The sequence below is a fragment of the Lepidochelys kempii genome, chromosome 9, assembly GCF_965140285.1.
Source record: "Lepidochelys kempii isolate rLepKem1 chromosome 9, rLepKem1.hap1, whole genome shotgun sequence".
NCBI classification, from domain to species: Eukaryota; Metazoa; Chordata; order Testudines; family Cheloniidae; genus Lepidochelys; species Lepidochelys kempii.
The window spans coordinates 96038855-96063285 of NC_136388.1; the positions used below are offsets into that span (position 1 = coordinate 96038855).

Here is a 24431-nt window from a genome sequence, read left to right on the forward strand (position 1 = left end):
ATTTGCAAATTTTAACACCATTAATTTGGGCTTGAATAGGGACTGGGAGTAGCTGGCTCATTACAAAAGCAATTTTCCCTCTCTTGGTATTGACACCTCCTCATCAGTTATTGGTAGTGGACCACATCCACCCTGATTAAATTGGACCTATCAACACTGGTTCTCCACTTGTAAGGTAACTCCCTTTTCTTCATGTATAATGTCTCCATCTGTAATTTTCACTCCCTGCATCTGAAGAAGTGGGTTTTTTTACCCACAAAAGCTTATGCCCAAATAAATCTGTTAGTCTTTAAGGTGCCATTGGACTCCTCATTGTTTTCATTGACTCAGTGGCCTTGGGATCAAGCCCTTTGATCAGGAAACAGATTACTGAGGAAAGTGCTTCTACTGCAGGTTGTCAGAGGCTCTGAAAATCAAGTCTCTCTTTACCAGCTGACTGTGACAGGTCACAACCTTGCCTCTGGGTGGTAGAAGTGTTTTTGGAGGTTTTTTTTGGTTGAAGTATGGCTACTTTCCAGGCGATGGGATATGGAGAAAACTGCTCCAGGTGATGAAACAAAGTTGGTTTCAAACCGTGTCCTGGGCAATGCAGGTAGATTAGATTCCTGTTGGTTCAAACGTAGAGAAATCAGACAGGAGCAGAGGATGGCTGTCGATGGAAGAGATTTGAGTAAAAACTGACCAGAATCCCATGCAGAATGTTTAGATTTTGTATTTTTATAGTTCAAGAACTCTAGGCTCTCAAAGAACTGGGAAGGGACTGAAAACCCAGCAGATTATTGCCATTCCAGATGAGACAAATTAGATAATTGCAAACTTGGAACTTTTTTCCCCCCCCAAGCCACTTTGCATTCATTTTTGTTGGATCAAGTCACTGGATTTTCTTGGAAATGCTTATTGGATTTCCGAGGGAGCCTGCAAATGGCTGCAGTGGGAGATGTGAGCTGAGCATGAAGGGGGTTGGATTTTTGAAAAGGGAAGAGACCACATTAGATTTTCTTCATGACTTCTGTACATCCTTCAGGATCTCTTTAAAACCCAGCTTCAGTTCTTGTCTCTCAAGTTGTCATGTGACACCGAGCTTCATATACTGTCAACACAGCGGTCAAACTTTTTAGTTTGTGCTGCCAAAAATAAAATAAAATGCTACTTGGACTGTGATGTAAGTGTTGGGTTTCGCAAGCAAGCCAGCCAGCAGGACAGGTGAAAGAGTCCAAGTGTGTTCATTCAAAACGCCATGGCATCTATGTCAGCATGAGCAGCGTTTTCCATGTAACAGCAGGAATTAATGAAGAACATCCCAGTGTCTGCTCTGGGGACTGTGGCTGGTTTTGTGGTAACGGATGCGATGGGCTTTTGCAACACACAGCTGTCCTGACACTGCAGTTGTGGGCAGTGGTGGCAGGGTTGTTGGTGAAGAGCAGTTTCCCACTGTCGCTCTCTTTAGACTCCTCTGTTCTGTTGTCTAAAACAGAGAAGTACACTCGCAGCGCTTCCTGCTCTTGTATTGCTGGGCTGTTCAGGAGCTCCAAATGTCTTGCGTGGAAGGAGTTAAAAATACCTAGAGTTGGGCTTTGGGGAGTGTCTGCCTCAAGTGTAGTTTTTGGAATCTGCAGGGAGCTTCGGCTTCACCCCCTTTGGCTTTGAGAGCATTTGCACAGGGTGGAAGTTCTGTGCTGCTCTCTTCAGTGACGGCTCCATGCCTTGGTCTCCCTACTACGCCGTGAAGCTGCAATTCGCTCTAATTGTACGGAGCGGAAGTGAATCCTGCCCTAAATGTCATTTAGTGGCAGAAAACTCGGGTTAAAGGGGCAGCTTCCTGTCTCCACCACCCATGGAGCCCTGATGGTTTGCTTTTGGTAAGTGTTTTGGAGAAGAGCGTGTGCAATCACATGAGTTTCTGGTAACTTTTAACAACGTGCTGAGCTCCCAGTATTGGATATAATCATGAGTGCATAGAGACTGAATGTCAGTCTGGAGTTTCTGCACAGTCCCATGCATTATATGCTGTGAGATGGGGTGGTTCTAATCTTGCCTAACGCTGGAGTTCTAAATCGAACCGTAAACAATGGTTCTACAGAGGGAGACTGACCATCGTTGTCCTGAGCTGTGTCGATACCCAGGTTGTGTTATTCCTAGGTCTTTGCTCCTGGGTATTGCAGGCTTTGGAGGGCATGTGCTCATCTTCCCTGGCCGCACCATTGACAAGTACAAATCCAGAGATCCTCTCAGGTCACAGGTTTGTGCTCTGATCCCACTTGGTACATCATGTCAGGGAAAACCCTTTTCACTCTCCTCCCCGGTTGTGGGACTTCACCGGGGCAGCATTTAAAGACGGGTCATCTCTGAAATTATTGTTCTGGGGCCATAGTAGTGAAGAGGAAGGTGGTGTTGGTGGAGGCTTCACCAGTGAAGGTCCTTACCAGGGAAAGGAGCCCATCCTCCCCACCGTCCACAGCCGCTGGTAAGTGCGAAGGATGCTGGGATCTCTCCCAGGGCACTATCCCTCGATCTTGCAGAGGAGAGGAGCATTTTCTTTTACCCTGAGCTGCCCCCATCTATGTGCTGGCTGAGACGTCTCTCTTCTTGTACTCTCCAAAGATGCTTAGTTGCTGAGGTGGGGTTGGGGGAAAGAGCTAGAATCATTTCCACCTCTGTTCTACCCCTGTTGTCTCTGAACTGGAGGGAGGAAGGAAGATCTCTGTACTCCACTTCCTCTTCCTCCTCTCTCTCTCTCCCCATCCCTTTCCAGGGCATGCTGGTGTGTGGCGTTCTTAAGCCCTGTGTGAGCCTGGAGTTCTAAAGCACTTTGGGATCCTTTGGGGTTACAGTAAGACTGTGCCCCAGTGACCCTTCCTCCCATTGGGAGACCTGAGGGCCGTTAGCCGTAGTTTCCTTTTGCGAGTCTAGTTGTCTTTGCAGCAGCTTGAATCAAAGCGCTTTGTTTGTGATTGAGAGACTATTTCCAGGCACATGGCATGGATCACTTCCACTTCAACTGCACGTATCAGGAGGGCCATCAGATGGCCGAGCCAAACCCTCAAGAAGAGGAAACACGGTCTCCCTCCAGGTCACTGTGAAGTCTCCAAAGCGTAAGGCTTGGCTCATCATTTGCGCGCTCGCTGTTGATCAGAATGCAAACTGCTCTTTGCAAATTGGATACTATTAATTTTGGCTTAAATAGAGACTGGGAGTGGCTAAGTCATTATACAAGGTAGCCTATTTCCTCTTGTTTTTTCCTACCCCCCCCCCCCCCCAGATGTTCTGGTTTAACTTGGATTTAAACTTGGAGAGTGGTCAGTTTGGATGAGCTATTACCAGCAGGAGAGTGAGTTTGTGTGTGTATGGGGGTGGGGGAGATAGGAGAAAACCTGGATTTGTGCTGGAAATGGCCCACCTTGATTTTCATGCACATTGTAGGGAGAATGGTCACTTTGGATGAGCTATTACCAGCAGGATAGTGAGTTTGTGTGTGTGGTTTTTGGGAGGGGGGTGAGGGAGTGAGAGAACCTGGATTTGTGCAGGAAATGGCCCAACCTGATGATCACTTTAGATAAGCTATTACCAGCAGGACAGTGGGGTGGGAGGAGGTATTGTTTCATATTCTCTGTGTATATATAAAGTCTGCTGCAGTTTCCACTGTATGCATCCGACTAAGTGAGCTGTAGCTCACGAAAGCTCATGCTCAAATAAATTGGTTAGTCTCGAAGGTGCCACAAGTACTCCTTTTCTTTTTGCTCTCAGTGGGTTCATCTCCCCTTCTAGAGCCTGGCGAGCAGCTGATCCTTCTTGGCAACGAGAAGGGTTGTGCTCAGTCAAGTTCTTTGTTCCAATTTTGTAGTTTGTTTTATCCCTGCCCCTCCCTTTAAGTAGTTTTGTTTTCCAAGTCGACTTTTCCTGTAATCTCAGGCTATTAAAACTATTTTTTCCCCGTGTAAAAGTCCTCCTTTCTGAAAGGAAGAACAGCCCTTCCTTAAAGCATTTATTTGAGGCAGCGTGGCCTAGTGGATAGAGCATTGGACTGGGACTCGGGAGCCCTGATTCTATTTCTGGCTCTGCCACTGGCCTGCTGGATGACCTTGGGCAAGTTGCTTCACCTTTCTGTGCCTCAGATTCTCCAGATGTACAATGGGGCCCTCCTTTGGAAAGTGTGTTGAAATCTGCTGATGAAAAGCACTGGATATTTGTTATGTTGCCTGACTTATTGCACCAACACTCTGTTCCCATTTCCTTGTACCCAGGTTGTTGTTTTAGTTAACCAATTGCATGTTATTCCAAGTCTGCAAATCTGCACGTATCTCCTCTGTTTGCAGGCTCAGTGCCTTGTTTACCGGTGTGCCTTGTTGCTTCTACAGGAGAGGGAGAGGCTATGCAGACAGTCCAAGGACTAAAGACTTGCCCAGCCATCCAGGCAGCTGAGGTGGTGTGACAGTAATGTCTCACTTTGGAGAACACTTGGGGAAAGGGTCCATCCTGTGAAAACAAGGGATAGTGGTGGGGTGGGGAGGGAAGAGCATGAGGATAATGGATGGGCCAAATTCATTCCTGGCTTTTACGCCAGTGACACTAATGGAGTTGCACCAGGGATGAAGTTGGCTGAGTGTTTTAAGCCCCTTGGTGTGTGTGTGTGTGTTTCTAAACACCCTCAAAGCACTGAGGGTTCATTAACGGCACTAAAAACCTGTTGGCAAAAACTACAGCTTTTTGGTTGGTTAGTTTTCCCTGTTTCTCAGGCCAGTCCCCCCAGCCCTGAAGAGAATCACTGATCCTTTCCTTCCTACCCCCAGTAGATCAGCCTTCTTCTTGAGCCCCCCTCAAAAAGATCAAACCCAGTGTTCCTCTCCTCCCCATGATCTTGGGGCACATTCCCTTCCCTGAGACCTCTCGCTCACCTGTTGCAGCCAGTAAGATTTCCCTCGCTCATGCCTTCTTGGATTCCCTGGCCAGAACCCTTCCCAGCCCCTGGGATCACCTGCCCTGGCTCACTGGCCTGTCTGCTGCTCCCAAAGTTCGGGTCAAGAATCCGTAGCAAGGAAAATAGATCACATCAGAAGCACAGGCTAGAGGTTAGTTAGGACTGGACAGTGGGCGGAGGAGGTGACATGAAACTTGCTCCAGGTGAAGTCTGAACCATGCAGCACTTATTGCAAGCTGTTTTCTTGGCCACAATTGAACTCCCTGCCTGATCGCCCTGGATGGGCGGCCTGTAAATGGCTGTTTACAGTTCAGCTGTATTAAGTTTCATGCACTAGCAGAAATGGACATCCCTTCCAAATAAGCCTGGAACAGTCAGACTTTTGAAGTTTTTATACCTTGAGGGTGATAAGGCCTGTTGGAATCAAGAATGACTCTCTCAAAATCTGTGGAGTAACATCAGTTTAAGGTGGTTTGAAGGAGATTGCAAACAGGCTCATAAGTTTTGCTAGCACAATGTTATTGAGATATATTTCACAATAAAAGCCATATAAAAAAGTCCTTGTTATCCTCACTCTGGGTAAGAAATATATTTTCCCTGCTATATTTTATTTATCTGTTTATTATGGTGGCGTATGATGATAACCGCATAACTAATTCTGATTGGTTCCCCCCCCCCCCACCTGTGTTAAAAGAAGTTGATTCTATATAATGCTGTTTGCATTTGGTGTTACAATTGTTGCAACCTTGGCTATATTTTTCGGGCTAAAATTATATGAAGAGCATGAGCCTGAATACAGGTGAAAGGATATTTGTTTAAAACTCCAGCTTTGCTCTGCTAAAGCATTGGACTTCAACCTTTCAATTAGAATCTGCTATCAAAGCACCCCATACCCTCCAGTGAAAGTGAAAAACTTTCCAGCTTGTCCCTACTTAAATGATCCCTCCTCCTGGAAAGCATTTGGTTTAGTTGAATGCGCTTTGCGTCATACCACACTGATCTTTGCTCAGCTTTTGTGCAGAGGTTGTTTTCCTTTTGATTTTGCTAGGGTTTTTTTTAATAATTTAAAACCAGTATTTTGCTTCCCTGGATTTTCACATTTTATCAAATGCCTGTTTGATGTCAAAGCTAAATTGGTTTAAAAGCTATGGAATTCTCTATAAATCAGGAACTATGGCTGACATTATGGTCCATGTGGGTAAGAATAGTCTGTTTAGTTACTTAATTACTAAACGTTTTGTAGAAGTGTTGCAGTCAGGTATTAATTAAAATGCCACTTCTGTGAACAGTAACTGCCTGCAAACAGTCACGTAAAAACCTGCTACAAGCAGTATGATAAAAATGGGGTGATAAAATGTGGCAATAAAACAGACTCAGACAGAGAGCCATGTTTGCTGTAACGAGGAGTCCGGTGGCACCTTAAAGATGAACAGATTTATTTAGGCATAAATAAATCAATAAACCTGTTAAGTCTTTAAGGTGCCACCGGACTCGCGGTGTTCTTGTGGATACAGACTAACACAGCTACCCCCTGATACTTAGTTTGCTGTAGATGAGCTGACTTTTGAAAATTGCCAAGGAGGTTAGGGGGGCGTGTGCATGTGTGTGCGTGCGTGTTCTTTAATTGTTGATTTTTAAAAGTTTTTTTCCCCCTTCTGCATCAGTTGGTAAATGCAACAATACAAGGGTAATTAGACTAAGGGCTTGTCTGCACTTACCAGGGGATCGATGCATCGGCAGTAGACCTGCTAAATCGATTACAGATCGCTCTCCCGTCAACTCCTGTGTTCCACCTCATTGAGAAAAGTAAGGGAAGTCGACGGGAGAGCATCTCCTGTTGATGTCGCGTAGTGTGGACCCCGCGGTAGGTAGATCTAAGCTACGTCTATTTGAGTTACGCTATTCACGTAACTCAAATTGCGTGGCTTAGATAGAATTTCCCCTGGAGTGTAGACAAGGCCTAAAACTGTTCTGTTACTTCAGAAATTCGAAGCTGAATAACTTGACTTAATATTTCCTATACCTTTTGGATGTATTTAGGGTAGGTTGCAACTCCCTTCGGTTGGGGAAAAGCTTTGTATTGTTGTGTGCTCTGTAAGTATCTTCAGTTTTTAGCATATTTCACTTTCTAAAATGTCTGGGGTTTTTTTGTTCCCCCCTCCCCCCCATTAGATCCTTTTCTAGGACAGCTGTTTGTGATTACCTTGTGGAGTGAAGAGACAGCTGTGGTGAATTTAGAAGTTGTTTTGATTAGTTTAGTTGTTTCAAATATATTCCCCACGTGGTTCTTTCTGTTGCTTGGAGCCTCAGGAAAGCCGCCACTTGTTGTTTCTGTTAGAGTAACACTGGTCCCCAAACTTTGTGTGTGTGTCTGTGACGGGCCTGGGCAAGACCCCTGGAGGGTGGGGAGGGAGCACCACCTGACCCAGTCCCACTCTGCCCCCCAGTGAACGAGGGATTGAACCCGAGTCCTGGTTCAGTGCCTCCATTGGCTGACATAGGAATTGGTAATTTTCCATTTGTTATACGTGTTATCAGCAACCATACTTGATCCTTTGTCTTATGCAGGGAAAGAAACTCCACAACCCTTAAATGATTTGAAGAAAACCATAAGCCCTGACATTTTGCTCTGCTGATGTCCTCTCATAGGCTTACCAAAGGAGATGAGGGTTTGGAACTCAAAACTGGTTACTTTGTATAGTGAGTCCATTACCTCCAGTTGCTTTATGCCCGAGCTGTAATTTATTGCAAAAGCGGGCACTTGAAACACAGCAATAATCCACAAAAATATTTTAAAAGAGAAGTTTAGGAAAGGGGGAGAGAGCTGTTTAAATGCTTATCTTGATTTGTACATGATGGAAACGGTGATACATTGTAGCAATAGTGCTCTGGTGTTGTTGTAATGTATACAGCTAAGTAATACACACTCAAAGCAGTGAGGGGGGTTAGGCAAAAAGATCACATTGTTGAGTTATGCGAGTTGTGCATCTGACTTCTGTGCATGGCTTTGAAAATGTGCCTTTCACAGGTTTCAGAGTAGCAGCCGTGTTAGTCTGTATCCGCAAAAAGAAAAGGAGGACTTGTGGCATCTGAGAGACTAACAAATGTGTTAGTGTGGCACCTGAGAGACTAACACATTTGTTAGTCTCTCAGATGCCACAAGTCCTCCTTTTCTTTTTGCCTTTCACAGGGTGGATTTTGAAGGGCAGACTAACATAAAGACTCTTAGTGGAACAGCTTCAGCACACTCATGTCTTTTAAAATATCAAATGGAGAGTGAATACTTAAAATACAGTTGGTATTTGTTTCTAGGCTGATGTTTTTAAAAGGAGCCCTTTGAACTCTAAATGTAGTTTGAACTTCAAGTTTGAAAGTTGATTAGTGTGTCTGTGAGCATAGAATAAGACCTCCAGATGGATTGATAGGCTTTTTAAAATAAGCTTAGAAGACAGGATAATTGTTTGGGAACACAGCTGAAATAGATTCTAAGCTTTTGTTTTCTGTCTGACCTGTTCCTGCATTTCTTGGTCTTGTGCACCATAAGGGCTGTTGGTCTGTTGAGGTGAGGGGAATGTCCTACATTGTGAGAGTGAGACTTAAGTGACTGCTCTTCTTTCCCAGTTTCTCTTCCTTTTTCTGTCTTCACTCCCATCTCATTTTCACATATTTCTGGTCCTTCTGTTACCTCATTATTATAGGACCAGCTTGTCCCTATCTGGAGGAAAGCTGTGAGTGAATAAAAGTCTGTAGGCTTGAGCTCAAAGTTTCCTGCAAGTTTTCTCCTCAACGGAGGTGGCTTTGGGGACATGGGGAGTCCACAAAGCCACTCTAACTGTGTCTTGATCTATGGAATCACAACTCCTCTTTAATAGGAGGTGTTTGATTTGTAGAAAACAGTTACAACTATATCTACAATTGTTTGAAAATTTACATAGCTTGAGCTCCAGTTCTGTCTCCCTTGTTGACCAGGAGCAGTACCCTCTCTGGCATATGTGCTACAGCAAGTGGCAACATCTAGTGTCTGAATAATATACTGCAAGTCAGCATAGGTATCATAAGCTTATGCAATCTATTTCCAACCCCTTGTACAGAGGCTGAAGCTGTCCAAATGGCATTGTAATAGCCAAAGGAGGAGGCTGGGGTAATTTGAGACCTCCCACGTTGTACATGTATGTTGGCCTAATAACTCCTAATCCTCCAGCCCCGTTTGCACAACACTTGTGAAAGAGCTTTTGCTTTATCAGAACCTGATTTAAAAACCTCTAATACCCTCAAAACCCACTGAGCATCGGCTTTATGTGGAGCCCTGCAGCTCTGGGTTGGGGTGGTCCTGATCCCCAGCAGCTCAACTGTGAGTGCAGCTTTGTTGGAAGGTCTACAGGTAGCAGCATAAGTCACAGTAGAGACTAATTGAATGTGGAGTGAGTGCTGGTGGTGGCCCTGAAACATCTCAAGAGGGATCCCTTGGAGTGGGGGTCATCCTCAAGTGAAGCAGGTAGGGTGCTTGATCTTCCTCACTTGCCAAGACGCCCTTTCCCCTTGGTCAGTGGTGAGGTTCCATGGATCTCGGGGCATCCACAGATTGCTGGAACCCTTGTACGGAGGGCCAGTACATCTGCACAGCCAGTGTCTTCCGATCCTCCTGGCATCCAAGCATTAACAGGACCTCTGCATGCACTCCCTGTTGGGCAGGTGTTTCCAGCAGGCAGGGAGAGAATGCATGCAATATCATGTTAACAGACAGCATAATCTTCTACCCTAAGCTTTTTGCGGGAATGATGAAGTGACCACCCCCAGACTCATCTCTCCCCCTCCCCCACACAATCCGGGCTTCCATGCTCTTTAGATAAAAATACATTTGATCTGCCACTGCTTACCTGTGCAAGATAAATCTGAAAAATATTCAGGAGGTCCTGTTCCCTGACCTCTCCTGCAAATACCCAGCCACTTACAGAGGAGAGTGATAATGCAGCCAGTGGAAAAATCTAATTGTGTGATTCATCTCCTCTGTGGAGGAGCCTTGTGCCATGGGAAGCTGTGACATTTCTTATAGTAACTCCCATGCTGATTACTAGCCTTTCATACATGGAAAAAACAGGTAGATCCACCAGACAATGAGACTGACGCTTGACTCATAGATAAGCAATGTATTTTCTTTTTGGTTTTTATAGCAAAATCTAAATCTTGATTAAATACAGTAGAAAAATCCCTAAATCCTCTCTCTCGCTCTCTCTCTGCTAATATACACATATTAATGTGTATATTACACACAAAAACAGCAGCCTCTGCTTTTAAATTGCTGAGAACACTGTAGTTAAGGTCTCCTTAAGCCTTCACAACCAATTAGTCAGTAACCTGTTAATATGGTTTGTAAAATAATGAAGTATTTAGTGCCATTGTCAAAATAGCAGCTTTCATTTACACAGCAAAATGAACAAATAACTTTTGTTAGTTACATAGAAGATTTTGTATGTGCATTCGCTTACATGTTAACTGGAAAATCAGAATAATTTGCAGTGGGTTGCCCAACTGTTTGTAAAAACAACGCGGAGTCCTTGTGGCACCTTAGAGACTAACAAATTTATTTGGGCATAAGCTTTCGTGGGCTAGAACCCACTTCATCAGATGCATGGAGTGGAAAAATGTAGGAGCAGGTATAAATACATGAAAATATGTGAATTGCCTTACCAAGCGTGAGGTTAGTCTAACGAGACAATTCAATTGACAGCAGGATACCAAGGGAGGAAAAATGACTTTTGAATGGTAATGAGAGTGGCCTATTTCAGACAGTTGACAAGAAGGTATGAGTAACAGTGGGGGGAAATTAGTATTGGGGAAATTAGGTTTAGCTTTTGTAATGACCCAGCCACTCCCAGTCTTTATTCAGGCCTAATCTGATGGTGTCCAGTTTGCAAATTAATTACAGTTCTGCAGTTTCACATTGGAGTCTGTTTTTAAAGGTTTTTTGTTGAAGAATTGCCACTTTTAGGTCTGTTATTGAGTGACCAGGGAGATTGAAATGTTCTCCTACTGGCTTTTGAATGTTATGATTCCTGTTGTCAGATTTGTGTCCATTTATTCTTTTACACTCTGTGCGTGTCTTTATTGGTGTTGACATACTATATTGTCAGGTGCCTTGGAATTTCGTGGGATAGAGTGAGGTTTTTAGTGCAGAAGATCACCAGAAAGTGGGCAAAGCAGGACAAGCCAGGCTGGGAAGAGAAGGCTGGTTGGACCACATAATGGCAGAGCTTTATGGCATTCTCCTTGTGGCATTCTCTGCCCAGATCTCTGGGGTGCAGCAGGTTAGTCAGGGGGTTTATGCTTATACTAGCTGTTGCAATTGAAAAAATTGAGGAGGAAAAATCAAAGCAGAATTGAAAAACTCAATACTGACACTAATGCAGACTGGTGAAGAAGAGGCAGACCTGTCTAACTGGTAGACATGGTCTTTGTTATAACTAGAGAATTGTGTGCTTCGTACGTTATTCCTTCTTCAAACAAGGAAGGGCTATGCTTATGGAGTGAACCTCGTATGTTTCATAAAAATGTTAGTGGGATTTTTCCTTTTTTTTCATTGTTTCTTTTTCTGATTGGGGAAGTTTGCAACATCCTGGTTAGAGTTCCCTGAGTGCATTTCTGGCAGTGCAGGAAGCTTTCATTTCCTCTCTCTTGAACTAAAGAGATGATAGCAAACCATATTTGGCTCCAGTCTGCTCCCTCTTGGAGCCTTTAAAGAGACTGTGGGACTTGCTTCCTAGTGTCCAGCATTCTTCTTCAGTTTTAGAAGGCATTGTGTGAATGGCTCTGCCTCTCACTCCAGGATCTCAGGTTTGTGGTGCTTGCTGTTGCCTCGTCAGTACAACAGACTTGTCTGTGGCCTTGCTTTCTTCTCTAGTTTCAGTGCAGTAATCTTCACTTCCTGGCTTCTCTCTCATTCTCATGCTCTGCAGTCCAGAGAGGTCTGACAGCCACAGCTCTTGCTAGAGGTGACAGTGCTGCATTGCACGTGGATAGCTGGTGACCTGCTTGAGGATGGAATGTACTACGTAACCGTAGAGATACTGGCTGCAGTTGTTGGCTTTTGCAAAAATGAAGGCGCTATATTGATCGTTCTGTAACTGCTCTCTAGGCTCGGAAGCCAGGCTTGGGGCGTGTGTGCTGCTCTTGGTATTTTTTGGAGCCCGTTTCACTCAGCTCTTTTCTTCACAGAAAGGCAGCCTGTATTGTTAGTTCATCTTGATCATTTAAGCTGCATTCCAGCAGAGGTGTGTGGGCACATCTGCCCGTGTGAAAACCCACCTTTTCGAACTCCCGTGGATCCAGTTACAAGTAAGTTTTCATAGGTAGGGCAAAATCTCCCCCTCTGCTAGCATGGGGAGGGGCAACTTGAGGAGCTGAGCAGGAGACTCCCAGAGCAGCTCTCTGACGTCCTGGCCTTACCCTGACCCCATGTGTGGTTTCGGAGGTGGGGAGTAAGTGGGGTGAGCATGAGAGGGATCGCTGGTCTCTGAGACATACTTCATCCGCGCTGCTCAGTGTGCATGGCTTTGGCTTTTACGTTAAATAAGAACGGCCATACACAATCAGACCAACGGTCCATCTAGCCTAGTATCCTGTCTTCCGACAGTGGCCAGTACCAGATGCTTCCAAGGGAATGAACAGAACAGGGCAATCTGTCGAGTGAGCCATCATCACATGTCATCCAGTCCCGGCATCTGGACTAAATGACACGGAGCTTGGAGGCACCCAGAGCACGGGGTTGCATCCCTGACCATCTTGGCTAATAGCCATTGATGCTGCAAGCTTTCCTCAGATCCTAGCTAATGCTGGACACCGCTAATCTAGCGTGAGTTTTCCAAGTGCCTTTTCTGCGTCTGGAATTTGTGTGTGGTTTGAGAAGCGTTTCCTGCAGCAGGGGCTTTTGAGCTGAGTGGAATGTTAGGCCATGAAGCCAGAGCGTGTTAGCTATGTACCGGTGCAGCAGCAGAGAGCGTGTTTGCCAGCCATTCGGCGCATGCTCAACGTATCGCACTGTTGGGTTGAGTTTCAAAGCAAACAACCTAAACTAAGGATTAAAAAGAGTAAGAGGAGTTTGTATGGTATCTGAGTGCTATATTTGCCTTTCTGGCTGTTAATTCCTTCAAGCAAAAGTTGGAAACGTTTCTGTATTAATTTAAAATCCAAGCCTTGAGTCTGGAAAATTCAGCAAAATCTGAGAAGACCCTTTCTATACAGGCTACATATGTGAATACCCTTAATTTTCTGTTTTAAAGTGGTCTAGACCTGTGACAGATACTGCAAGCAAATGCAGTATCTTTGGGGAAATATATTGTATTAAGTGCATCTATCCCTGTGAGCCAGGTATTTTATATATGATTGTGGCCTACTCCATAGGGGCGGGGTGGTTATCACAACTGTTTCAAGAACTAAAACAGTGGGAGGTGATTAAAGTGAATCACTTAGGACAGTGGTTCTCAGCCTTTCCAGACAACTGTACCCCTTTCAAGAGTCTGATTTGTCCTGCGTACCCCCAAGTTTTACCTCACTTAAAAAGTACTTGCTTAAAAATCAGACGTAAAAATACAAAAGTGTCGCACACACTTATTACTGAAAAATTGCTGACTTTCTCATTTTTACCATATAATTATAAAATCAATCAATTGGCATATAAATATTGTACTTACATTTCAGTGTATAGTCTATCGAGCAGTATAAACGTCATTGTATGACATTTTAGTTTGTGCGGACTTCGCTAGTGTTTTTTTATGTAGCCTGTTGTAAAACTAGGCAAATATCTAGATGAGTTGATGTACCCCCTGGAAGACCTCTGCGTACCCCCTGGAGTATAGGGGTACATGTACCCCTGGTTGAGAACCACGGACTTAGTGGTAAAACACCTCTAGAGAGATACCACCCTCTGAGGGAACTTGCATAGACTGGTTCAGAGTGGTTGGTTTCTGGGAAAAACAAACAACAACGGAAGGGCTTTTGATGTAAAAAAGCTGGGTTTAAACTGACTCAGGGCCTTCTTTCTGATGCAGCAAACTGGCAGGACCTGCTGTTCAAGGGCCCCATCCCTTGTGGAAGGGTTGGAAAGACTTTGGCCTACCAGGGCCCCTTAAGACTGATGGGTGATGTCTGGTTAGCTTTTATTGGTTTTAGTCTGTTTTCTCTGGAACGCTTTTGCCTTAAGAATTAAGGTGCTTGCTTAGGAGCAGCCGTGTGGCAACTTTTAACTGCCGGCAGTACTGTGCTCACAGCCCTTAGAGGGAGACGTGCCTTTAGACAGACTGCCTTGCTGGGGGATCGCAGTGTAAGGCAGTGAACTCTGTAGCTTTAAAATTCCAGGCTGGAGGAAGAGGGACACAAGTCTCCACCCACAAGAGGTGATGACTGAGAGCCGGAAACCTTAAATGAGGGTCCTTGAGGGATCACGGAGGAGGAATACAGGTGCATTCAAAATGAAACTCTGACAGCGTCAGGAAAGCATTCTGCAGAATCAGGCAAATCCCTACTGTTTAGAACGGGGAGGGCGAACTTTTTGGCTCGAGGGCCACATCTGGGTATGGAAATTGTATGGTGGGCCGTGAATGCTCATGAAATTGGGGGATGGGTGCGGGAGGGGGTGAGCGCTTTGGCTGGGGGTGCGGGTTCTGGGGTAGGGCTGGGGATGGAGGGGTTTGGGGGTGCAGGAGGGTGCTCTGGGCTGGGGCAGGGAGTTGTGGTGCAGGAGAGTCTCAGGGGGTACAGGCTCCGGATGGCGCTTACCTCAAGCTGCCCCCAGAAGCAGTGGCATGTCCTTTCTCCGACTCCTATGCGGAGGCACGGCCAGGTGGCTCTGTGTGCTGCCCCGTCTGCAGGTGCTGCCCTTGCAGCTCCCATTGGCCGCAGTTGCTGGCCAGTGGGAGCTGCGGGGGCAATGTGCGGAGCCCCCGGCTGCCCCTATGCATAGGAGGTGGAGTGGGGGACATGTCACTGCTTCTGGGAGCTGCACGGAGCCCTGGCATGTGCAGAACGAGGCAAGCCCTGGACCCCACTCCCTAGCTGGAGCTCAAGGGCCGATTAAAATGTCTGAAGGACTGGATGCGGCCCCCGGGCTGTAGTTTGCCCACCCCTGGGTTTAGAGTCTGGTAGGTACATCAGTCTCTGGGCAAAGATGCTCCTTCCTTTCAGTCGTGTCAGGCTGTTGGGAGTAGAAAACTAGTCATCCTGTCTTGGTTTCAGTTGGAGCTGCCCTGGTGTACAGCTTGCAGATACTTCCTGCTCTCTGATTATTTTAGAAAAGTGGCTTTGAAGATGATGATGATGTTGCTTTTCTGAGCATAGCAGTGTGGTTTTCAACATGTTTTAAAATTTCCTAGTACATAGCATTAAGTACCAAGAAAGAGAGACTCGGAGACCCCAGGAGATAAACTACAAGCTTAGTACTGCTGGGAACAGAATTCTCAAGGTCACGCAATTGTGAGTTTCTCCGTGTAGTCCATGAATGAAAATCTTGCATGCGAGATGGAATTTAGAAAGGACGGGAACCTAATTAAGAAATTGTTGTGGTTTGTTCTAAAATGGTCACTTGTAATCATCCAGGAAGCTTGCGTGTGGTTGCCAATCAGAAGCCACTGCAAATGTGTCAGCCCAACAGTATACTGCACATCCAATGCTTTCCACATTCAAGTAGAGAATTTCTGAGGGCTACAGGTTACTGGTGTCTTCCATATCATACAAACGAATACCCAGTATATATCTGTATTATGGTAATGTATCGATTTAGCTGTCAAATATTAATTGCAAAATTGTAAAAGCCACTTTTTCCTGCTATTTAATTGAGTCAAGGTCATTTAAAACTGGTTGGGATTTAACTTATAAGAGCTATTCCAAGTTGTGTTGCTCTTCTCACTAAATGAGCTTTCAGGTTCCTTGCCTTTTACATATATTATCTTTAGTTCGTTCTTCGTTGCATTAAAAAGACTTGCATGTAGTTGCATATTCCCTCAAGAACTGAAAAGACTAAGTAAATTAAAGATAATGCAAGATTTGTCACTATGCTTGGAAATTGACTGCAATAACTGTTCTGTAATAGCTATTCTAGAATAGCTCTCGTGTAGAATGAGAGTGCCATTTGCTGGTTTAGCTTAATATGCTTTCAAAGAGGATTACGCGAAACTATTCTGGAATAAGAGCATCCACAGGGGGAGCTATTCTGGAATAGTTATTGCACTTTAAATTCACACCCGACTTTATTCTGGATTAATTTCCAAGTGTGTACATGAAATTGGTGACTGAGTTGTAGCTAACCCTCTGACTTTTCCTTCCAGCAGCAAATTTAAGGCAGTGGGACTCTTAAGTGTTTGATTTTGATTTATGCACAAATATTTCAGAATATGAAATGGTAATTGGTTTGGCTGTCTCCTCATGCCTTTCTCACCACTAGACAAGTGGGGCATATCTGCAAAGGAGACTGTAAAATCTTGAGAGCAAAGATTGTGCCTTCCTGTGGGTTTATATAGTTCTTATCACAGTGGGGCCCTGATCCTCACTGGAGACTCGGAGAACCACTACAGTGCAAACAATTAGTACTAATATCCTTCTGGAAATGTGTGGGGTTTTTTTAAATTTATTATTTTGAGGTCTTTTTGTGCTTCCAGGTCCAAATATTTTTCATCAGAGTTTTCTTTGGTTTTGGTTGGAGAAATGTGTGTGTGTGTGTGAGAGAGAGAGCGTAACAGGTCTGTTTTAACTATGAGAGAAATTCTTTTCATGTTTGACCTGGATTGCTGACATGTTTATAAATACCCTGCAGTCCTGTTGTTCTCTTTACTATGAAGGCTATCCGGTCGAGTGGCTTTAATTAAGGTGTGACAGTGGGTTAAAATTCATTTGTAGCATCTCACTCTGGTTTAAAAAAAGAAATCTGCCTGCCATATTTTAGCCTCATGACATTGATGTAGTGCTTTAAAGTGTAACTATGGGATTGCGTGAATCCTACAACTATCTGCATGAAACTGGGATTACATGGGAGTGTTTCCAGATGACTACCTGAGCTGTTCTCTTATTTAGTAGTGATTTCCTGAACCGGGGCTGGGAGCAGAATGGATTTTCCACATTCGGGCGGGTTCGTCTGTGGGAAATGCAGTGTTTAAAGAGGAGAATAGCACAGAGAGCCGTCAAGGAAAACATACTTCAACTGGAATGGCACAGAAGGAGAGAAGTGCAACTAGAGGGGAAACATGTGAGATGCGAGAGATGGACCTGAGAGACCTGACACAGGAAGTGTGGAAACACCCAATATTGTAATAGGATGAGTCAGGCCTCAAAAATCATAATGGGCTTTAAACTCCTGAAATTAACCAAAAAAAAAAAAGGATTAAAAAAAAAATTTCCTTTGGGATTTTCAGCTTCCAGAGTTCCACATTCTCAATCTGTCCTTTGAAAACGTGGAGGCTAGAAATGTACTTTTATCTCCACTTTCATTTTTTAATCACATGACACCGGGAGCTGTGACTTCAAGATAAACCCCAAATATGCTGAGACTAGAGATAAAATCTCAAGACTCGGTGGTATGGTTAATACCAGTTGGACTGGCCCTCCAGTGTCCTGATATCCTAGCTCATAGACGTGGGTATGATCCTCCTGGCCAGCAGATGGACTGTCCGAATTGTGTTGCCATCATTCACCGTGCCTGCCACAGCATGCCTCAATGGTTTCCACCTCCAAGGACTGGAAACAATATTTTTTTGTCTGCTGAGACTTTAAGTTAAGATTAGCATTGCATCCTAAAAATCTCTGTAATGTAACCTTTCCTTTTGAAACGGTAGAGAGTCCCTTTTGTGTTTCTCTGCCTGTGCTCACCACCCAGCTGAAATGTTCTTGAGCACCTGAATGCTTAAACGAGAAAAAAAAATAATTAATTTTTCCTGACACTCTAATAATACAGCTAACACCTGCCTTTTTGGCGCACTGCAGATGCTTCTACCCTGAGTAGATGAAAGTGCACTAGGGGACTTTTAGTGCAGGGCAGCAGAGTCCACACAGGTGCCTTGTGTTCAGAGTAGATTTATACCCAATCTTGCCGTAAACGGAAGTGCTCCTGTAGACAAGCTCTAAGAAGAATTTTTCTTAAATATTCACACACTGATGTTTTAGCGGAACATATGAAGATTAAAAAAGAAACAACAAATCCAAAAATGTTTAGAAATGACTTGGCCATAGATCAGAAGAGATTTCAAGGTTGGTGTTCAGAGGTCAGAAGCTCAAAATAGCTCCCATTACGGAGCCCCGGGCAATGACTGACAAAGCCCTCGAACTGTATTGCCCCTCTCCTGAAGCAGAAAGTGGAAAGGTTTCTTCTTCGTAGGAGTTTAAGGCAACTCAGGCAGATTGGAGTATTTCCACTTGAGAGATGCCAGCCACTAATAGAAATGCTCAGATGTAGAGGAAAACTTTGCTTTTTTACCTATCTTATTTGCAGTGTTGTTGTGGCCATGTTGGTTCCAGAATAGACAGACAAGGTGGGTGAAGTAGTATCTTTTATTGGACCAACTTCTGTTGGTGAAAGAGCTCTTTGTAAGGTCAAAAGTTGGTATCTTTCACTAACAGAAGTTGGTCCAATAAAAGATTATTACCTCACCCACTTTGTCTCATACATATCTTAGGCATTCGCAGTGGACCAGGAAAGGCTGATAAAGGTGTAAATGTGGTCTTCTGGTATTTGGAAAAGTAATAATTACCCCTTGTGTGAGATAGGAGACCGTGAATATAATCACTCCTACACTGCATCCATTCCATTCAACGCTGTAATGAGAGAGCCCAGGACAATGGAAGTTTAGAAGGGCTGTGTGGGAGCCATCAGAATCATGTGGAACTCGTTATCTGGACACATGCATGGAAATGTGTGAACTTGAGAGCCAGGGACTTAACTTGCCTTTACCGTATTGTCTCTGACAGTGCGCTGGCGAAGAGAAACGAGTTGGTACACGCACCGTGTTTGTTGGCCACCGCCCAGTTTCAGAAACAGATGCTTACATCGAGCAGAAATTCTGTGATAATAGAATTGTCTCATCCAAGGTAAGTTGGTTCTTTTAATCCTTGCACTATGGTCATTTAATCAGCTGGAAAGTTTGCAAATTTCTGTTCCTGTTCCTCAACCTTATTGTATTTCATCATCAGTCGTGGCTTCCTGACATTTAAAACCTCAGAAATCTATACTTGAGTAGTTAAAATGCTCTTCGCAGGAAGAAATTGCCCCAGTGTTCAGCTGTTCCATTGCCGGTGCGGTAGGAGTTTTAATAACCAAGACTGTTAATCTAATAGGACTATGGGTGGTAGTCTAAAATCACGTACCTTGTATTAAAGAGACTCTTCTCTCTGAACCCCTCTATTGAGAGGTTGGGGATGAAATGTTATGTTCTGCTCTCTAATTTTGCACAAAATGTCCCACCTGGGTTTAGGAGAGATGTGCAAATGGTGTTAGAATTGCATTTGTTAGTAACACATGGGCATATTATGATACCTCCTTCTGAGTCTACTTTATGATCTACCTGGTGCAATCTGAAAGCAGCTTGGAAGCTCATTTTGCACCAAACCACTGGTTTGTATATACTCTTCCTTATTAATGCCCACTGAGTGAATGCACACATGAGTTCTCGCCCTGTGTGCTGAATAATATCGAGGCACAAAGATTAGTACCTGCTTCAATGTTTTCTGGGTCTCCATTGTTTGGAGAGTGAAAATATAAAGGCAAGACCATATCTGTTGTGATTGGTGACTTACAAGGTTTTCGTTTGGGGTTTGTTTGGTTATTTTAAAAATGGACAGATAACTGTCGTGCTTCTAGATTTTTTTTTTTTCTTTTCAAGTAGGACAAAAATAACTTAGTACAGTGTGTATTTTAACACTTGGCCTTTCCATTGAATAAAGAGGAAACCATGCAGTACTCTATTAATATAGCATTTGTCTATTGCAAACACAATGTGATGACACCTATCTTCCTTCTGGTTGATTTTATTTTACTTGACATCTATCAAGCTATTTCAAAAGACTTGGAAAAATTGAAATGCAATGTCAGACAACTGGCATCAGCTATTGTTAAGCTAGTTGGGTGAATGTATATTTAGCTTGTTACTAAGGTGGTTTTGGGATTGCCCAGTATATAGTTACAGACTTGAGTCATACTGTACTTTATAATTTAAAGGTTACAGTTGGCTTTTTTTTTTTCTGCTCCAAACAATTTAAATGTCTGCTGCCTTTTATGTCCCTCTGATGTCTGCATTAGAACCAGAACTGACTTTGTGCTAGGGACCAGTTCCTGCAGGCTGACTTGGTAAACTCCATTTGACTTTTCTTCGTTAGGTCTGCAAGATTGTGCCACTGGGGACTATCCATTTGGGTTTTTTTGTTTCTTTAGTGAATACTAGAATTATTTTAAAAACACTAATCTTGTGTCAAACTCCATTGATTCTTTTAAAGTTATTTCTCTATTGATTTTTGTCCTTCTTATATTTGGTAGACATGGACTCTTCCTTCCCCCCTCTCTCCTCCTCCCCTTCTTTAATGATGTCAGCACGACTCTTGGAAAAGGGACTTGTTGTTTTAAAGGACACAGAAAGTTCATCTATTTGACCAGTTTTGTTTCTTAAACTTGCTTTTAAAGTTCATGTTGTTATTTTTTTCCAAAACAAATGATTCAGTGATCTTCTCCCTTTCTCACCCCTAAAAAAAAAGGTGAGAAACCCAGTTGCAAGCAAGGCAACAAGGCAGTATTCCAATAGCAAACATGTATGCAGTTCCTTTGATTTTTTTTTTTTTTAAAGAGAGAAAAGCGAGAGTATGGAGTCTCAAGATTTTAAGGGATTATCTTCACAGCAGAGAGAAAAATTTCATTATTTGAGCATTGTTTCCTTTTGACGTGTGCCATGCAGCGCTAAAAGCTATTTACAGGCATGAATCCCATTGATTTTTGTACTCTTTCCCCTAACCACCTCCAGTTGTGGGGAGGAGGGGGTGTCAACTTGCGAATAATTGATTTTTTTTTTTTTGGAAAAATTAGAATCCAGACAATACTCTAGTTTATAAGTCCATGAAGAAAGCCAGATTTCAAAGTGTAAAGTTAGAAGAAGGAACATGTAGTTATGTTGTGTATTGGTGTGTAATTGTATTTAGTGAAGTACAAAAACCCAGTGGGCCAGATCTTGACATTTGCTAAGTCAGCAGCACAAAGGGGACTTACAGCTAGATCCCTGAGGAGCCCTTTTAGCGGCTATGATCAATGAAGCGAGGCTCTAGCCTGTTAATTTTAGTTAAAGGTCCATTATACCATAGGATTGAAGCATTTTTTTGCTAAGCACAAATCGAGTAAATGGCACTAATACCCCTAGATATATTTACTGTGAATCTTATCCTATAGCCCTTGAACTCAGGAATAGGTATGGTGTGTGGTGTTTTCTTTTTTTTTTGGTTAGTCTTTTAATGGGCCTGCTCCCATGTGGGAGGGCTTTGGGATCCAACACGACTGCATGTCTTCAGCAAACTAGCCAGGGATAAATCTAGACCGTAGTCTGTCAAAGGAGCCAGGGATTGAAAATGACACTAGTCTAAATTTCAGAACTTGCAGTTCTTATGTTTGTGCCCAGTGGCAAAATAGCACAGCTGGACTGAGGGCACTTCCTGAATGGTGCATTCATCCCTAGCTCTGATAACTTGCAAGATACAAGACCTCAACATTGATAACCTTCCCTACCCTCCTCCTGCTTCAGTGTTGTCTGATGCATGATGCCTGCTTTCAATCTGTATTGCTAAAACTATTGTACGTAATCTGGAAGTACGGACCCCCACCTTCCAATGAGCAGAACACATTCACCTCTAACTGCAGATGTTCATGAGAACGTTGGCTCGTTCTCATGCTAGAGTTCGAATGGTAGTTGGGTGAAGCATGGTGGTACTAGGACTAACCTGACTTTTGAAGCAGGTGTGTCAGCTAATATTAGAAAATCACCCCTCCTGCACACCCTGCCTCCCACCCGTCCTTCAGTTAACTTAGTGAAATCGCGACAGGTTTTTTTGATTGTGATTCTGTCTTCCAGAACAATTGGAGAAGCAGAGTTCTCTGCTGCTGACTTCATAAACTGTTTGTTTCCATCTGCAAGCTACACAGGCCGAACAGAAAAAAAGTAAAGGGGGGAAAAAATTGATTTTGGGGGGTGGGGTGGGGCAGAGATGAAGGTGGACGTTTTTTCAGCTTAAGTGACAACTGGCACTGCTCTTGCCTGTGGAAAGAGGAAGTGTGATATAGGAGTCAAACAGCTACTTCGGCTTTTCTGTGGGAAAGAATTGTAATGGGGGTACAAATATTGACTTTTTAGTGAAGTCCCGGAAGTTTCACGCAGTCTATTCCATACCCAAGCTTTTAGCTCCAATGTGTTATGATCTATCAGAGCTAGACTTGTTCTGTTGAACCAGTTTAATTCTAAGCTCACTGAGTTTTTCTAAGCAATAACCTTAGACTCAAGGTCGGGCAGCGAACGATTAATCTGGTTTCAGAGTAGCAGCTGTGTTAGTCTGTAGTCGCAAAAAGAAAAGGAGGACTTGTGGCACCTTAGAGACTAACAAATTTATCTGAGCATAAGCTTTCGTGAGCTACAGCTCACTTCATCGGATGCATTCAGTGGAATCCACTGGTCCTCAGACGTTCTTGTCAACTGCTGGAAATGGCACACCTTGATTATCACAACAAAAGGTCATCCCCCCCACCCCCTCTCCTGCTGGTAATAGCTCACCTTAAGTGATCACTCTGGTTACAGTGTGTATGGTAACACCCATTGTTTCATGTTCTCTATGTATATAAATCTCCCCACTGTATTTTCCACTGAATGCATCCGATGAAGTGATCTGTAGCTCACGAAAGCTTATGCTCAAATAAATTTGTTAGTCTCTAAGGTGCCACAGGTCCTCCTTTTCTTTTTAATTAATCTGGTGGTTGTCAGTCTGCGCATATGTCTGTCTTCAGTCCCAGTGTGGGTCTCAGGGGCTACAGTCCTATTACACTGCAGCCTTTTATGAGGATGTGTGTGTTGGCCTCACACAGACAGGAGTGCAATTATAGGGAAGTTATTGCCCATCAGAGGGACCATGTGCTTCACTTGACATTAGAGGAAGGGATGGGTGTGGATGGATAAAGGACAGCATGTGGTCCAGAGCATGGCTTTAATTTTTCCACTGACCTTGTAGATGTACGTAGGGTGATCAGACAGCAAGTGTGAAAAATCGGGATGGGATAGGGAATAATAGGCGCCTATATAAGACAGAGCCCTGAATATCAGGCCTGTCCCTATAAAATCGGGACATCTGGTCACCCTAGATGTAGGCCACCTGTCTCTTCGGTTGTGTGGCAATAAGGCACACTGGAGATGCTCCTTTAACTATTTCACTGCTGATGTTCTAGTCGCAACATCTAGCTAATGTCTGTATCCTACCATCCCGAGCTACTTCCATGGTCCAGAAGTCCCAGTAGCTGCCCACCCAGCTATGAAAACCTCCTCTCTCTTCCCCCACCAACTTCTACCATGCTGTGGCCATTGTCAGTGCAAAAACTTGCAATACATACGCAATCCAAAACTTAAGGTCAAAAACGAGCTGAATTTAATATAAAATAAATCACTCTGTGGGAACGGTGTTCTCGTTCATATTTAATTCAGATAAAACTTCCGTGTTGGAGATTATCCAGATCTGCTGCAGAATTTCCTCATCCGCCTTCCCAGTGTGATGAAGAATTCAAGTAGCTTTGTTATGGAATACAGGGCAAGACTCTGTATGTTACACCTCTAAGAGATGAAGCCCAGAATTCATAGCTCAGGGGGTAAATTGGATTTAACCTGCTGGTGGCACGGTTAGACATAGAGTTCCAAGTTCTTTCTTAATGTGCAAGCAATCAGTCAGTCTTGGGCAGACGCATGGTGATGGTGGTGCTGTTTTTGTTAGTGAGGTCTTTGTGTAGAAACTGTGGTCCCAGGGGTGGGGTTGGACGCTGTGCAAGCAGCAGGAGAATTTTGCTGCTCTCTGTGAACCAGGCCTGGATGTTGGTTTGAGAATCCTGAAAGGCGGCGTTGCCCTGTGTGCTGTTTGACCGTCTTATTTCAGGACAGCTGTATGTGTGTTCATCTTCGAATATATCCACACTCGGCACCGCAGGTTTCCCCTCCACTGGAAAACAGGCCTGCAAGGCCCCAGACATCCACTCAATGGAGTTGCAACGCATCTTTGTGGCCTCCCCAGTTCTGCAGGGGTCAAAGTGGCCCCAGAATAATTTAGACATACCTGCGGACCTAGCGGAGTTACAGCAGTTTGTCCCTGGTGGGTGGCAGTGCTCCCTAGACCCTCCACAGCTCTGCTACTTCCAGCAGCCCTTCCCCCAGCATCACACCCGGTGTTTCCTTTGCTGAGTTTAAAGAGGCAACCTGGAGCTATTTTCCTCAGTCCTTGCCCAGGGGGATTTCTCCCTTGACTGGGTCCACGGCTCTTAGGG

The 24431-nt window shown here is 44.1% G+C and overlaps 1 protein-coding gene across 10 annotated transcripts in view; it reads left to right on the forward strand.

The window, feature by feature from the left end:
* ATP11C (ATPase phospholipid transporting 11C (ATP11C blood group)) overlaps nucleotides 1–24431 on the forward strand; it is a 122027-nt gene that overhangs the window by 25572 nt on the left and 72024 nt on the right. For 9 of the 10 annotated variants that reach the window (XM_073358413.2, XM_073358407.2, XM_073358408.2 and 6 more), the window contains exon 2: nucleotides 18860–18979. In XM_073358413.2, the coding sequence (XP_073214514.1) occupies nucleotides 18860–18979 (120 nt within the window). Of the gene's footprint in view, nucleotides 1–11690; nucleotides 11747–18859; nucleotides 18980–24431 lie in introns of those variants that run through there. The other variant, XM_073358412.2, reaches the window with a different exon arrangement.